At 26.5% G+C, this 16995-nt stretch overlaps 1 protein-coding gene across 2 annotated transcripts in view; it reads right to left on the bottom strand.

Moving 5' to 3' along the window:
* The window catches only part of LOC100199205 (dynamin-1), a 42076-nt gene that overhangs the window by 13532 nt on the left and 11549 nt on the right, over positions 1–16995 (bottom strand). For both annotated transcript variants that reach the window (XM_065791725.1, XM_065791724.1), the window contains exons 9-13: positions 16164–16509; positions 13849–13935; positions 13640–13710; positions 9877–10016; positions 9771–9802 (exon numbers count right to left, since the gene is read on the bottom strand). In XM_065791725.1, the coding sequence (XP_065647797.1) occupies positions 9771–9802; positions 9877–10016; positions 13640–13710; positions 13849–13935; positions 16164–16509 (676 nt within the window). The remainder of the gene's footprint in view (positions 1–9770; positions 9803–9876; positions 10017–13639; positions 13711–13848; positions 13936–16163; positions 16510–16995) is intronic.

Consider the following 16995-nt stretch of genomic DNA (forward strand, 5'->3'; position numbering starts at 1 on the left):
AAAATAAATTATAATATAAATAATAATATAAATATATATATAAAAATAATATAACATAATTTAATTTAAAAATAATATAACTTTTTATATAATAATATATATAAAAAATTTATATATATATATATATATATATATATATAAATATATATATATATATAAATATATATATATATATATATATATATATATATAATATATATATATATATATATATATATATATATATATATATATATATATATATATATATATATTACAACAATTATACTTGTAATAACACTTTATACAAAATTTAATGAATTTTGAGCAGATAGTTAAATGTACACAACTAAAACATAAATATTTCAAATTTTTTAGAAAAGTTTGATTTTTTACTTGTGATTCTAGATTTTTTACCTTTTTTTTTTTTTTTTTTTTGAAAAGTTACTTTTCCATACAAAAAATATTAATTTTATTAAAAAAATCTATTTTTCTTTGTTAAATAAATATTTACATTACACGGAATAAAACAAAAATTCTTAAAATATTGCTAACAATTTCGGATCACTTTTCTGTTTTTAACAACTTTTATGGAAAACCTGGGCCAACTAAGATTGCATAACTTATCTTTATGCTTGACTTGTTAGCTTTTTGAGTACATACCTAGTTAAGTAGAAACCTCTAAAGAGCCATGACTCTATGTCTAACACACCTGTTAATGCATTTTCTGGAAGGGACAAACTTGTGTAATGATAGACATGGTCAGGGTCAGTTTAACCACTAGGCGAACTAGGCGGTCGCCTAGGGTGGCAAGTTTTTTTAGGAGGGCACTAAAACTAGCTACATAAAAAATAAATATATTAAAAACATTGCTAAAATTTTTTTCAAATCTTTTTGAATTAAATTTTAGAGATTTGAAAAAGTACTCTTTTAAATCATGTCAAATAAAACAAAAGAATCAACTTTGATACTTTTGTTTCATTTGATGCGATTTCCTTTTTCTTTTTATACTTTTTATGCAGAATGAAATTTTGTAGCAATTAATACAATGCAAAGTTTTCATTACTCATTTATAGAAAATTTTAGCACGTTTAACTTTATTGAGAAAATTGTTTTTGCTAGCGTGTTTATTCAGAAATAGTAAGAAACTAATTTTAATTTAATATTCTATGATAGCAATTACGAGGTAGTATAGTAATAAATTAACTAATTTATATTGTGTTTTTATACTAATAGAGTTTTATTTATATTTATGGAGCTTTAAAAGTTTTAAAATGTATCTTTAAAACTTTTATAAAGAAGTTAAAATAATATTTTAATTTAAAGATATTAAAGATGCACGAGGTAATCGTTTTTATTATTTTTTGCAGTTTCCTTTGCTATTTCAATCCACTATGGCAGAAAGAAAAAAATTGTCTGGTGCGCAATATCGTAAATGACTGGCTGCAAATGAAAGGTTTTTAACAAAACAGGCTGATTCTTTGTTAAAGTACCTATGTTCACCGCAGAGAAATGAAAATGGCACAGATGAGTTAAAAAATCAAGTTAAAGCTGACAGGAAAGCCGATGAGATGACAGTATCAGAAGAGTTTGAATTACATAATGTAATACACATAGCACAAAAAGAATCTGAAGTGCATAAAATTAATAAATTCTCTGGGTATATGTTAACTATAGCGATCCGGCTACTTGGATCGTATTTGATGATAAAATGCGACAACTTTTGAAAGAACATGGACCAAAACAAGTCGATTAGTTTGGTTTTCCTAAGGATGGTATGCAAAGAAAATTTTCTAAAAACCATTACAACCGCCGGCTTGTCAATGGAGATGAAGTTCGCAGACATTAGCGGCAGTATTCTGTAAGGAATGACTCTGTGTATTGCTTCTGCTGCAAAAAGTTTACCAGTAGCACAACAGCTGTGTCACCTCTTTCTTCCAATGGTTCACATGATTAGAAAAACATGACCGCAATTCTGTCAGGGCATGAGAAAAGCAGTGAACATCTAACGAATTTTTAGTCATGGAAAGAGTTTGAGCTGCAACTGCAAAGCAAGAAAACAATTGATGCCGAACATTTGCGTCTTGTTAAAAAGAAGAACAGTATTGGCAGCAAATCTTGAAATGGCTGATAGCTTTGGTTAGAGTTCTTGGTATGCAAAATCTTGCTTTTCGTGGAACACATGAGAAACTGAACACTGCGATAACGGAAACTTTCTAAAATTTGTGGAATTTTTAGCTTTGTTTGACCCACTTATGGATGAGCATCTTTGATTAAAGACAATTGAAACACATTACCTAGTACATTACCTAGGCAGAGACATACAAAATGAATTGATTCATCTTTTCTCCAATGCAATCAAACAAAAAGTTCTAACATCTGCTTGTGATGCTAAGTACTTTTCAATAATTATAGATTGCACACCTGATTCTGGTCATAATGAACAAATGACTATGATCATTCACTTTTTGGATGTGATTTCAAATCCAGAAAATAACATTGCAGCAACAGCATCTATAAAGGAACATTTCTTAGATTTTGTGCCTCTTAAGGAAACAACTGGTGCTGGTATGGCTGAAACTATCATTAAGCAGTTAGGCAAGATGTCTTTATCTATTGAAAACTTACACGGTCAAGGATATGACAATGGCAGAAATATGAGGGAGAAAAATAAGGGTGTCCAACGAAGAATTTTAGATGTCAATACCTGAGAATTGTTTATTCCTTGCTGTGCACATACATTGAATTTGGTTGTTAATGATGCTGTTAAATGTTACTTAGAAGCAACAGCCTTCTTTGATCTGGTGCAACGTGTATGTGAATTCTTTTCTGCCTTATTCCGTCGCTGGGAAGTTTTAACACGATATGTTTCTAATCTCACTGTTAAACCACTGAGTGAAACAAGGTGGGAAAGCCGGTGATATCTACGATGCTCTGGCAGAGATTGCAAACAACGCAAATTTAACAGGAGGATCTGGTAATTCAACACGGGTAGATGCACAGTTTATTGCAAACCCTATTTCTAGTTTTAAGTTTGTTATTTCTCTGGTTGTGTGGTAAGACGTGTTGTTTGAGATCAATATAACTAATAAGCAACTTCAGGCAAAAACATTAGATATGCATGGCGACATAATCTTAAAAAAATAAAGAAGTTTCTTGTAAATCGACAAAATGAAATGGAGTTTAAGAAAATACTTGTAGATGCAGTCGAAATTGCAGTCAGTTTAGAGAAACTGACCTGCACTTTTTGAAACCGAATCAACCCGTATCAGAAGAAAGAATAAACAATTTACGTATGAAGGAGATGACAAACCTATTTAAGATCCAAAAGAAAAATTCAAAATAAACTTTTACTTTGCTATTCTTGACACAGCAATACAATCGGTTGAAGAAAGATTTATTCTTATACAAACAATAAGTTCGATGTTTGGTTTTCTCTATGATGTTCACAGTTTACAGAGTGTAGTAAAGAAGTTATGGAACATTGCTTGAATCTTTGAAAGCTTTGCAACATTTAGACTCCAAAGATATCGATGTAGTTGATCTATGTAGTGAATTTAAATCAATTTTAAGACGAGTCGCAAGGTGTACATTGCCACTAGATTTATTAAATTTTATATTAAAAAATAATTTAACAGATTGTGTCCCCAACACTGTTATAGCTTAAAGAATCCTCTTGACACTTCCAGTTTCCGTGGCTAGCGGTGAGCCAAGCTTCTCAAAACTCAAACTGATAAAAACACTTTTGAGAACGTCTATGCAGCAAGAAAGACTTGCTATATTAGCTACTCTGTCAAGTGAATATATTGCTAGAAACATTAACCTGACGGAACTCGTTTCTACATTTTCAAAAATAAAAGCGCAAAAATTGAAGTTTTGAAATTATTTAATGTATAATAAAGTTACACAAATATATGCTTCTTTATGATTATGCATGTATGTATTCTTCCGAATGTAAATACAAAATGTAATAACATAACTTAAGCATTCTTTTGTGAAAGTAAGTTGGGGAGGGGGAGGGGCGCAGTGTGTCAGATTCGCCTAGGGTGCCAAATAATCTGGTGTCGGCCCTGGACATGGTGGAAATGTAAGTACTCTAAGTAAGTTTCATTATTCAATAATTGCTCCTATAATTTCTCTAATAACAACTTTAGAAAATGTAGTGCCTCGAGTTTTGCATATGTTAGGAATAATGATAAAACTGTATAAATTAAAGTTAAAAGAATGTAAGACTTTAGATTGTCAGGCTGGTTTATATTTATCTAATAGTGAAGATGTGAGAATAATAGAAAAGTAGGCTGCTAAAAGTGTTGAATACAACAGAAGCTAAGCCCTTGTTAGGTAAACATTTTGTAGACTTTGCAAATGTCTACAAAATCTTCACCTAATAAGGCATTAAAGCAAGTAAAAAATTTTTTTTTTGAATTAGAACGCATATCTCAAAATGTCTCCAATAAAAAAAAACGTAAAAAAATAAGGAACCTGTGCAAGCATCAGGTGTTTAATTACAAAATAGGGTGATTTCATCAATATTTTGATATTATTGAAGATGAAAAAAGTGTTAAAATTTTGAAATTATTATCTGAAAAAAGTGTATTGGGTGATATAGAGAGCTATAATTGTTAAGAATGCCAGGATGAAGATATAGAAAGTCTTAATATTTCTGAAAAAATTGCATTTATAAGAGCACAAGACAAAGTTTTAGATGTTGACTATAATCGATTACAGATAGAGTGTAAGGATCATGAAAAAAAATAAACAAAACTAACCTTGGGTCTTATGAGAGGGCTTTTTAAAAAATTGATAAACTGCTTATTTTTAATAAGAAAATCAGATCTTTTTAAGTCGTATTTGTAATTATTTTCTTAGACTTCAATATATTTTTTAACTCCAAATTCAAAAATATTTTAATTTTTAAAACACAATAAGATTTTATAAATATATTTTTAAAATGCTTAACTTTTTTGGACCAATCCGAGCATATGGAAAGATAAATCTACACAAGCGCAATAAACATTAAACGACTGTTTAGATAAACGAGTTGTTTTAGTATTAAAGTCGCAAAAAAGAAAAAGACAATGCTCAGCAAGGGAAAAAAAAAAGTTTCATGGAGGAAAAATTCCTGTTGCAGTTTGGCAAAGGAATGGCATGCAAATGTATGCTATCTCTGACCATTTATATAATTTTTTTTCTTATTTGACTACTTGACCACGGCTAATTAGATGTTTTGACAATTAAAATATTTAGGAAATGAAAAAAAAAACTAGAAAGAAAACTAAAAAACAAAAAGAAAACAAAAGTGAAAATAACTAAAATAAAACTCAGAGTGAAAATTATTTAAAACTGAGTGAAAATTATTTTAAATAAAACTCAAATTTTTTTAAATAAAACTCAAATTATTTTAAATTACATTTGAAATAAATAACTTTAAAACTTTGATCTTTTATAATGTTTTTCTTAAAATTAAGCAAAATGCTTTTACATCAAGTAGCAAATTACTTTTAATAGTTGTTTAAAATTTGAAACATCTAAACAACCCTTGTCAAGTTGTCAAAAAAAACTTTTGATCTTTTTTGTTTTGTTTATTTTAATAGTTGTTTAAGATTCGAAATATCTAAACAACCCTTGTCAAGTTGTCAAAAATATATATATTATATACATGGTCAGGAATAGTATGCAATTATGCGCCAATCCTAACCAAGCTTGGTTACTGCAAGGTGAGTTTATTTGATTTATTGGACTTAGATTATAATATCATAAATTATACCATAACTTTTAAATTTATCTAACATTAATTCATTTCAGGCTTGAAATATGGCAGACAACCTGCCTAAATGTCATTCAGAATTCTATAGATATATCAACAAAATATTACAAGATGCTTCAATACTACCAATCCTTAATATAGTCAGTATATAAAGTGAAATATAATGAGTGAAAAAAGTTAGGAACTATGAACAATAAGTACTTTTTACACAGAGAGGGATACAAACTACAGTTTGCCAAAATTTATTTAGTTTTAGTATTGTGTAAGTATAAAAGTACTTTACTTTGATTCAGAAATATAAGCATAAGTTAAGCGCATAAAGTGACAAAAGTTAATATTTTATTGTTTATATTATCTAGCCATAAATCCTGATAAAGTTTTAAGAACTGCAAGACACTGGTATGTTACAGTTATGATCATGGAACAACCAGACCTGGAAATAAAGGAGACAAAAAGTTGCTTTTTCTGAAAAGAAAGAAGCTATTAAAAACCATATTCAGACTTTTACATGCAGAGCAAGTCATTATGGAAGAAAAGTTGCTCCAGAATGTGAATATTTTGCCTCTGATTTGAATGTAAAGCGCATGTAACAATCTTTTTTGAATAAAAACATACTACCATTATAATTATAGGGTATTTATAAACCATTTAGTGATGTAGCAACAGACACATGCTCTACACAAGAAAGACATTTTTAGACCAAAATTTTTGGAATTAAAGAACTATGTTAAATTTGCTAAAAAAGAAGATGATTTTCGTCTCCTCTGTCTTTAGGAATAGAATACAGAATACTCACCATGAGGATCATCCATAAATTATGCAATGCTAAATTTATTTTAGCGTTGCATAATTTATGGACGTTCTGCGAGGAAAAACTTTTGATCTTTTTTGTTTTGTTTATTATTGAAATTTAGCGTTGCTAATTTATGGACGATCCCATGTATAAAACATTACTCAGTAATGCCAGTAAACATGTTATTAACTAACATGTATGAGGTAGTGGTATAGTGGTAAAGCGCTCGCTTCAGAAGCGAGAGGTTCCGAGTTCGATCCCCACCACGTCCCTGGTAGTACCGCGCTCAACTTGTTTCTCCGCGCAGCGGACTTGTTCATCGAGGTTCGTGTTTCGGAGTTATAGAGTTGAGAGAGGGTTATAACCACTATTAAGCAGCCTCCTCATCTGTAGTGGCCTTTATGGTCTTGAGGAAGTGAATAACAAAAAAAAAATAAAAAATGTTCCTAAGATTCATGTTACTAACTTTAATGAAAAAGTTCCTAACTAAATTCAAACAGGTTTATTTTGTATTTTTATTGAATTTTTTTTAAACAATATAAATTATAAAAACAATATAACAAATGATTATAATAGCATAAATTTTGTAATAAGTCTAATAAACTGAACAATTTTTTTTAGTTTAAATATGTTTTGATTATAAAATAATAATTTTCAGGTATAAAACTGTTAAATACAAAAACTATTTGATATATAGTGAAAATAAACATTAATTATATTTGTTTGTAAAACAAAAGAAAATATGAAAGGTCGATTAGAGCTGGAGTGATAGCATGTAATTTAAAACCTTTTTATTAAGATCAGGTTTTTCCCACATAATGTGTAACGCTTCTCTGATTTTTAAGTGATCCGAAGTTTGGGCATAGTGAAAAAGTCTTTATTGGCTACATTAAAGCAACTATTTTTTGAATAAATATGTTGATTTATATGAGAAGTTTTTTGTAATTTAAATGTTCCTCAATTTTACTCAAATGTCGAGTGGTTTGACCCACATAACAAGCATTACAGCTTTTACACACAAATTTATATATGGCATTTGAGCAGAGATGTTGAGGAGTTTTATCTTTTGTTGAAAAATAGGTATTAATTTTAAAGGATGAGAATGCCAATTTAATATTAGGAGTTTTACAATGTTTTTTGCATAAGTAATTTATTTTGTTTTGAAATTGTTTTGATATTTTACCAATATACAGCATTTTTGTTCCCAGGCTACACATACCAAAATATTTTGCGAAAGATTTTGATTTGGCCTAAGCATAAGCATACTTAAGTTTGATTCAAAAAAGACATTTTTTAAGCGTCTTTTGAATGTTCAAAAAAAGTCTTTTGCGGACCAAACATTAGATGTTACAGAAATGTGAATTTGTGCTAGAATTTTGTACACCTAAAGTGGTGTTGCATGTTTTACTTCAAAATATGAGCTAAAAACTGCCATTGTTAAATGTAGAAAACTAGGAATTTGAAAGAGTTTGTGCAATTTAAAGTCAATTTATAAAAGAATGTTTTCTCAAGTTAATTGCTCTCTATGAAATAGATTTACAAAGCATGAAAAAAGTAGTTGTATATTTTTATGCTGTTTAAAAAATGTTAAAAAAACTAATTGCAACATTTTGTAGAAAAATCTTTACTTTATAATTGAAAGTTGAGTTTTTGTTTAAGTAAAAAAGCATGCTTATGGGTATTTGTCAACATAAGAAATTAAACAAAAAAAATACAAGAATACACACAAAAGTTTGGATTTTTATTTTTTTCATCAATCGTGAAACACAGGAATAGTAGCCCATCTATGGCACTCCTGACAACATCTATCTTTCAGCACTTGAGGAATAGAGCTCTTCACAACAAAGGCATATAATAAAAGACACTACTTGGTTTTTTCAGGTTTTTTGGTTTTGTTTTTTTCCTGTTTGGCCTCCAGTAATAACTTTGTGTAAGGTGAAGATGTTGAAATGACTGTTTTGCTTTTTAGCTTCAACAAACATTTTATCGGAATCTTTTGGGACTGGCACCAAATCATGTGGAGAAACAGTTAAAAAACTTGTTCAAATATCTACACCAGGTGCATTTATATTGGCTTATAGAGTGCTTGTTTAGAGCCAGTGTATCATTATCTATGGAAGCAACATACAGTATACAAAAGAAGTATATAATACAAGCCTTGTTTTAAATAAAAAATGCTAAACGCATTAGGTTATTGTGAACTTGACGTCATAAAATTCAATTTTTTTATTTTTTAAAGATTTAACTTTTTTTAAACTACCACTATATAATAAATTTTCACAAAACGAGTTCAAGTAAAAAATTAACTCAATAAACAAAAACAATGTAGCATAATTAAAAATAAAAACACTTTTTTTAATATAAATTAAATTTAATATAACATTTTTTTAAATGTTTGATATAAACAAAATCCTTTTTTTTTCTAGACATTTGTATAAATGAATTAAAGTATATCGAATTTTTTAAAATTATTTCTTAAATTTTTTATTGTGGCTTTGCAACTAAAAATGTTTTTAAAAGTTAGCAAGTAACAAATAAAAAAATTTATTTATTAAAGTTTACTTTTTTTATTTACTTTATTTATTAAAGGTTATTTTATCAGCGATTTTGTTGTGAAAGTAAAGAATATTTTAGGTTTCCCAGAACCATTTATTAAAAATTGTAAATTGTTGCGCTTTTACTTGCCTTATGAAAAAAGTTTAGTGTACGTTAAGTTTTGATGCTCAGAGAGCATGTTTACTTTTAATTTTTAGTAAAAAATAAGTTTAAATATTTTTAAGTTTAACATTTAAATAATAATATAAAATAATTTTAAATTCAACATGTCTGTTTAAGACTGTACAAAATGTTGGTATCAACTTTTTTTGTTTATAAGGTGGGTTTTTTTTCAAGTGTTTTTTCTTTGTTGATAATATTTAGTTTCTTTCATTAATTTGAGATTTTCTTAAAATTTGAAAAAAAGTAAAATAAAAAAGTCCTACAGGTAAAGTGTAAAATCTTTCTTATTTATTTTAATAAAACTTTTGAAAAAATCTGACTATTAATGCTTTGCGATGTTTCAAAATTGCTTAAAGCTTAGTCTGTCCTGGACTTGCAGGTTAGTTATCAGTTAGGACATTTAATTATTGCAAGACAGTTAGGTAACTTATCAATTAGAACATTTAATTATTGCAAGACAGTTAGGCCAGTTATCATTACATGTCTCAATATTATGTATGAATAAAATCTTACTGTTTCATCTTTATACCAAGAAAGATTTTCAGCTAAAAATAAAATAGATAAGTTTTAAAATTATTACAAAAATTAAGAAAAACTTTTTTTAACAATAATAACAAACCAGAAAGCGTAAACCAGTATTCTTTAGAAGCTTTCATAAATCCTCCTCCACCAAGTAGCAGCCAGCCTTTTCGAATAACCTGATTTGTAACTCTTTGACGCTGAGGGGCACCTGTGTCACCAGCTGCACGGTTTTGAGCTCTGCAAATCATTAAATGTAATCAATGATAAAAGTGTAGTCTATACAACTGTTTATTTTGTTAGTCGTGTTAATGGATTAAAATTTTTAATGGGTAACAAACACCGATAACAAAATATAAACAATAAAAATAAAAACACACAAATAAAATTATTAAATAAAAAATAAATAAAACATAAATAATATATATGACAAAATAAACATTAAAAAAACAATATAAGTTTGATTTTTCCATAGAGTTTTGTAAAATTTATTAACCCCACCTGTTTAAAATCTTGGTACAACATCAATCATAAGTTAGATTTTTGCATATAGTTTTGTAAAATTTATTAACCCCACCTTTTTAAAATCTTGGTACAACATCAATCAAATCTGTATATTTTTATACCATTTTAAGACTTGTCTTTTATTAAAATTAATTTTATAATAATTTTCCTTAGAATATATATGCAATCTGTTGTGTTTTGTGTATTCAAAAAAAAAAAAAATCAAATGGAAAATAAAACATTCATTAGTTTGACATTAACTTTATAGTAATTACAATTTGTTATACATTTTCTAAAATATATAAATTGATAATAATAATACAAATGATAGATTATATAAATAATAACAAAGACTAATATAAGTGCAATTATAAAAATAATACAATAAGTTTAAGTGAATTGTCATTACTCTCATTAATTACGGGAATTATCGTAAATACTTGGGTGTATATAAAAGTCAAAATAGCCACTTTAATTTATCATAAAAAATACAAAATAATTTAATACGAGTCATAAAAAACACAAAACAATTTTTCAGCTATAACTTTATAATATTAATGTACTGTATATACACATATATAAACGCGTTTAAGTCCAAAAATTTTCAAACAAAAGAATGGTACTTTGACATATATGTGGTGACTTAACTGCAAGCATATACGGTATATAAACATAATATATATTAATAAAGATTATACAAATATAAATAGATATAACCAAAAAAATATAAGTGAATTTGTCTTGTCTTGAATATAACATTAAACCGATTCTATAAAAATTTTTTTTGGCAGATGAGACTCTTTAACTGTAATGAAAACAACTCACCTAGGATATTGATACCTCTGAAATAAAACCTAACCATTAGTTTGGTCTGAAATAAAACCTAACAATTATTGTGCAAGGATCTTGTTAATCAAAGATATTATTTTTAAAGTGTCACAATAAAATACTAAGTTTTTTGAACCGTATAAAATAGGCTGTTTTCTGTTTTATTGTAAGTAAAGATGCAAATGGGCATGTAGGTGAAACCACAAAGTTTTGAGAGAGTAAATAGTGAAAAAGGGTTTGGCTTAAAAAATATAGGAGAAATGCTGTTAGAACTTTCAAATATTATGAAATTGACAGTCTAAAATGCTTAGTTTACAAAAAAAAAAAACTCAACAGAAAGAAACTTATGATTCTTACGGTTTTAAGATATAAGTGGATGTCTTGATACAAAAGTAAAATAAAAGAGTAAAATAAGAGAAAAACAAGACTAGGAATGAGAATGCGATGATATTAAAATTAGCTATTGGAGGGTCTTTGGTTAATACAGTTTCAATCTTTTATTGTACAAATTAGATATTTGTGACATGAAATCAGAGAGAAAAAAGAATAGAGACCTTTGTGAGTAAATGCAGAATTTGAAAATTTAATATAGGTAAAGTATGTACCCATTTTGAAAAAATAAATGAAGCAAGAATAGAAATTAGAAAGACTAATAGATATCCTATAGCGAAGTAAAACCAGCTATTTAAGGGTTCAATTAGGCTAAGCTGTATTTGGGATCTTTATTGTACATGAAAATAAAGTCCCTAATAATTGGATGACAAGTGGATGTTAAAGATTTATAGAAAGGAAAAAAACACATTAGAATGTGGTTTATATGAAAGAATGAAATTGATTGACCAGGTATTGAAACTTTTAAAACAAAATAATATTGCTAACAAAATAAGAAAAAAAACTTCAAAATTTAAAAGACTTCTAAACTAATAAAGAAAAAACAATGTTAGAAATATAATCAGGGGTCGAAACAAGTGTCGGAGATCGCTGCCCCACGGCCCATTCTTGAGACCTGCTAGAGGGCAACAAACTATTGTGTATTTTTTCAGTAAAAATGAGCAATGGTTGGTTGCCCCCATAATTTAGATCTCAAAAACAGTCTAGGGGGTGCCGATGTTTGACACTTATTTCAACCCTTAAATATAATTAACAAATGAAAACAACAGTAAAACTATTTTAAGTTATAACTATTTTTATTAGTTATTTTTAATTTTTTCGAGAAGAAGAGCTCTGCTAAACCAGGTACTTGCCTGTGTGTGTTTCTATATAAGTTTGTATATTACTAAAAAACGTTAACAATGCAAATATATTAATATATTATATATTAACAACAGTGTCATATTTTGAGTTTAAAAAAATTTGAGATGTCTAAAATACTATGCTTATGTAGGTTTTAATAATAATATTAATTTAATTTATTCTCTACCAATGGTCTCATAAGTAAAATTATCATAACTAATTTTATAAAAAATCTTTCAATTTTTAATTATTTTCTCTAATAAGATTAGTTGAAACACTGTAAACCTAATACTTGTCCAAAATATTGAAAACTAGCTGTGTCAACTGTAAATTATAATAAAGAAATAAAATTTTAAAATAATTAAAAACATTTGTTCAACTATTAACTGTAGAAAAAACATACTAAAAAAAGTTTTCATTTTGTACAATCTAACAACTAGATTGTATAAAGTACTTGCTAAAATAATTAAATAACTAACAATGCTTAACAAAAAAAAAAACAATAACAACATTAAACTCAAAAATTAATCATTACAAATCAGTTCTAAGTAAAAACAATCCTATTCTGAAAGACTATATATCGTGCTGATAAATGAACAAAAAATAAAACTAACAACTATGCAATACCTCCGCATACCTTTTTTGGCTAAGAAAAAAATAAAATGTTTTAAAAGTTTAAAAAAAAAACAAATTAATATTTAAAATGACTAATAATTGAAAAATAATAAATATCTTTTTTATATATTTATTTTTAATATGTCCTATATTAGTTTGTGTGTGTGTGTGTGTATATGTATGTATGTATGTATGTATATATATATATATATATATATATATATATATATATATATATATATATATATATATATATATATATATATATATAGATATATAGATATATAGATATATAGATATATAGATATATATATACATATATACACACACACTAATATAAGGCATAATAAATCTCATTATAAATATTTAACAACAATATACATTACAAAAAAATATCAACAGTATATTAAAATCATACTAATTATTAAAATTGCATAAAAAACAAATGAAAAAAACAAATGATTATTTAGTAATCGTAAAGCATATATACATATGATGCAGCATTTAATGGAACTTAAAATTTGTTTTTTTGAATCATCAGTAAAAAAAAGTTTAAAGCTTAATAGAATAAACAAACAAAAAAACTATATAAACTGATTATTTCTCAATTACAAAGAAATTATTTTAATGAAATAAATTTAGAATGAGAAAATATATTTAAATATTTGAAAACTTATACTCACTCAGCAAATCCAATAAAATCCGGATGATTAGTGTTTATATATGACAACTCAAAATCTAACAATAATTTCACCTTTAAAAAAGGAATTAGAAAAAAAATTAAACAATCTAAAAACAAAAAAGAAAAAGAAAAAGAAAAAAGAACCAAATCAACAATAGAAATCAACAATCAGAGAGAAATTTCTTCACAAAATATTTAAACTTTTATAACCTGGTCTTTTGCTTTCTGTTCTGCTGATCTGATATGCGTCATACAGATTTTCACAACTTCATCTTGAAGCAAAGGGTATTTAGACATCTAATAATATGGATTAAAAAATTTGAATTACATGGAAATTTAAAAAATATAGTATATAGTAGGTTTTAAACATAGTAGCAGTAGCAGCAGCAGCAGTAGTAGTAGTAAACAAAACGCATAAACCTTATAATAGTATAAATATACAAATGAATTATAAAATAATGCTAACTAAAACCACATAAAATGAAGAAAAGTCTATCAGCTATCAGCTGGACTATCAGCTTTAACCAAAAAGGACTATCAGCTTTAACCAAGTAAAAAAGATATCTTATAATAGATTTGAATAAATCCAACCAACTTGAATTAAATCTAAGTTTAAATCTTGAAGGTTTAAACTTAGATTTAATACAACAGAATAAAAGTAAAATTTTTGAAATTTCATGAGTTTATTAATGTCTTAAAAAAAATAAGTTACTTAAGTTAACTGATAAAGTTTAAAACATTAATTTTTAAGTAACACATATATATTTATTATGTTGATAATAACAAAAAGAATTTTTTTTATTTTGTTATGTATGCTTCTTGCATTAGACTTTAACTATTTATTTTTGCTGTTTATATTTTAGTCTTTTAGTTTTAGGCGACACTGGGGAGAATGTGTATGAAAGAGCCAGGTTTTGAAGGAGCCAATACCATTATTTCTAACTTACTGGTATCTAATCCTTACTGTATTTAACTCTTTGTGTGGCAACACTGGATACCTGTAACCCACAAAAAATGTACAGTTCTACTAAAATAAATAGCGTCGTAAGGGAGCACTAAAGATTTTGAAAATGAAAAGTAATTTTTTGGTGGTTTACTTATTTATTTTTAAGATTAAGTGTAATGTTTTATTTGATAAAAGAAACATGCTGCATTCTTATATACATATTTGCCCTTTATTTACACAAAAAATATTGGATTAAAGCTTTTAACAAAATTGCTTAATTTAAGGTTATGTATTTAAGCAAACAATTTTTTGAAAGAGCCGACTGATTATGCTATGAATAAGTTGACTTTGTTATTTACCTTATTTTTATACTAAATAATTGTTTTGCGCTTTAACGACTTCATATATTTTTCGTAATGCTTCATTGAGCTTATTCTATCGAAATTAGTTGTTTTAATGACTTTTCCTGAAGTTGTAAAACATAGCTCCGTTTGAATTTAAAATAATATTTAATAAAAATTTTAAAAGTCAAAGTTCTTGAAAAGTCATTTTTTTTTTTAAAGTTTAAATAATTTTTTAAAACTTTTTTGTATTGTTTGATTCCTTTTATTATATTTTATTATGTATTTATTTTATCATGTATTTTTTTTATAATGTTATTTTATTATTCTCATTCTCATTTAATTTTTTGATTTTGAATAATTTGTAAAACTAATATTAAAGCTGTTTTATCATTTGTTTTATCATTGATTATCATAGAGTTATAAAACTTTAAGTACGATCTGATTTTTAGAAGTCTATTTAACAGTTTAATATTTTTAAAAGGCTTGATAGTGTTCAAAAAAAAGTTACGGTTGATAGTCATTCGAAATAAGTTACGGCTTATTCATGGCACAGAGGCGGCTCTTTCATTGACACAATGTTATGAAAGAGCAGTTTTCTTTCTTTTTTTAAAACAGGTGTATGATAGATTATTAGCATTGTTATACAATTTATTTTAGTTTTAAAATATTACCCAATAATGTAATTATTGAATTAACAAAAAAAAAAAAAAAAAAAGTTATTACAATTGAGTTTTTTTCACGCCATTTTAAAACTGGCTCTTTCATACACACTCTCCCCTACCACTGTCATTTTACGCTTTTATTGACATATAGTGAGCCATAACAATGAAACATCTGTATCTAACCCACAATCCAACACTTGTATATAACCCACTATACCACAAGTTTGTTTTACACAAGGAAGTATTTAACAAAACAAGTTAAAAAAACAAGCAATTTTAAAGGTAATGTTTGCTAAATGCATCATTGAGTGGATTTCTTTGACCATTAGAGATATTTTCTTGACCTTTAAATGCATTTGCATTAATTCAAGCCCTTTAAATCTAAATATAGATAACCAGATTTTTCAGAAAAAAATTGACTTTTCTAAAAAAAATCTATTTTCCCTAACCAGCACAGATCAAAATAATAAAGGTTTTAATTTTTTAATATAATTCACAACTTTTAATTTTATGGGTTTTTACGGGTTGCTTATTGTGAGTATTGATAACATAAATAATAATTATAATAAATACTTTTTTAGTACAATTCCTAATAATGTTGGTTAACTCAGCAATAACCATATCAACACATTGAATTGCTGGAGGTTTTAGTTTTTCAATCTGCTCTTTAACAATAGATTCAAAAGCCATATCCGGAGTAAATAAACCTGATCGAACACCATGGACATTACGTATAGCAAATGCTATTTTTTTGCGAAGTCCTTTTTCATCATACTGTAGTTTCACAAGTTCAAATGGAAATCTTTCATGGAATACTCTGTTAATTCGTGCACCACCAGATAAATGTTCAGTGTCAATATCTTCTCCTGATCCACCTTCAATTACTTTTTCAATATCCATTGTGAAATTCTGAAGCATTCTATAAAAACATTATTCATCACAATAGAACAATTATAACAAATGAGATTATTTTAATTTGTCAAAAAAAAAATTAAACTAGTCAATTAAATATGCAAAAATAACAAAAACTTAAAAAAAAAATTGTTGTTGAGAAAAAGTAGTGGTCATACAACACTTATCAAAACAGAAACAAGTAGTGTTACTTATTAATAAAATAAATTTGTAATATATATATTGAAAGAGAGTGAAATCTAACAGTGGAGAGAATGAAACAGAGGATAGAATGAAATAGTTCATTTCATAGTATTTTATTATTTTGCTTTTTTAACAGTTCTATTTGTGTTAATAAACGAGAAGACATGTTTTATTTAATTATTGTAAACAAGTTAATTAAAATTAAAACTAGAAAAAAGTTTCGTTAACTTAAAGTCATTGTTTATATTAATCAAATTTATATAATCATGGTAAATGTTCAGACAATGGAATTCAATAATTTTAAAGCAGA

Source organism: Hydra vulgaris, chromosome 02, assembly GCF_038396675.1.
Source record: "Hydra vulgaris chromosome 02, alternate assembly HydraT2T_AEP".
NCBI lineage: Eukaryota > Metazoa > Cnidaria > Hydrozoa > Anthoathecata > Hydridae > Hydra > Hydra vulgaris.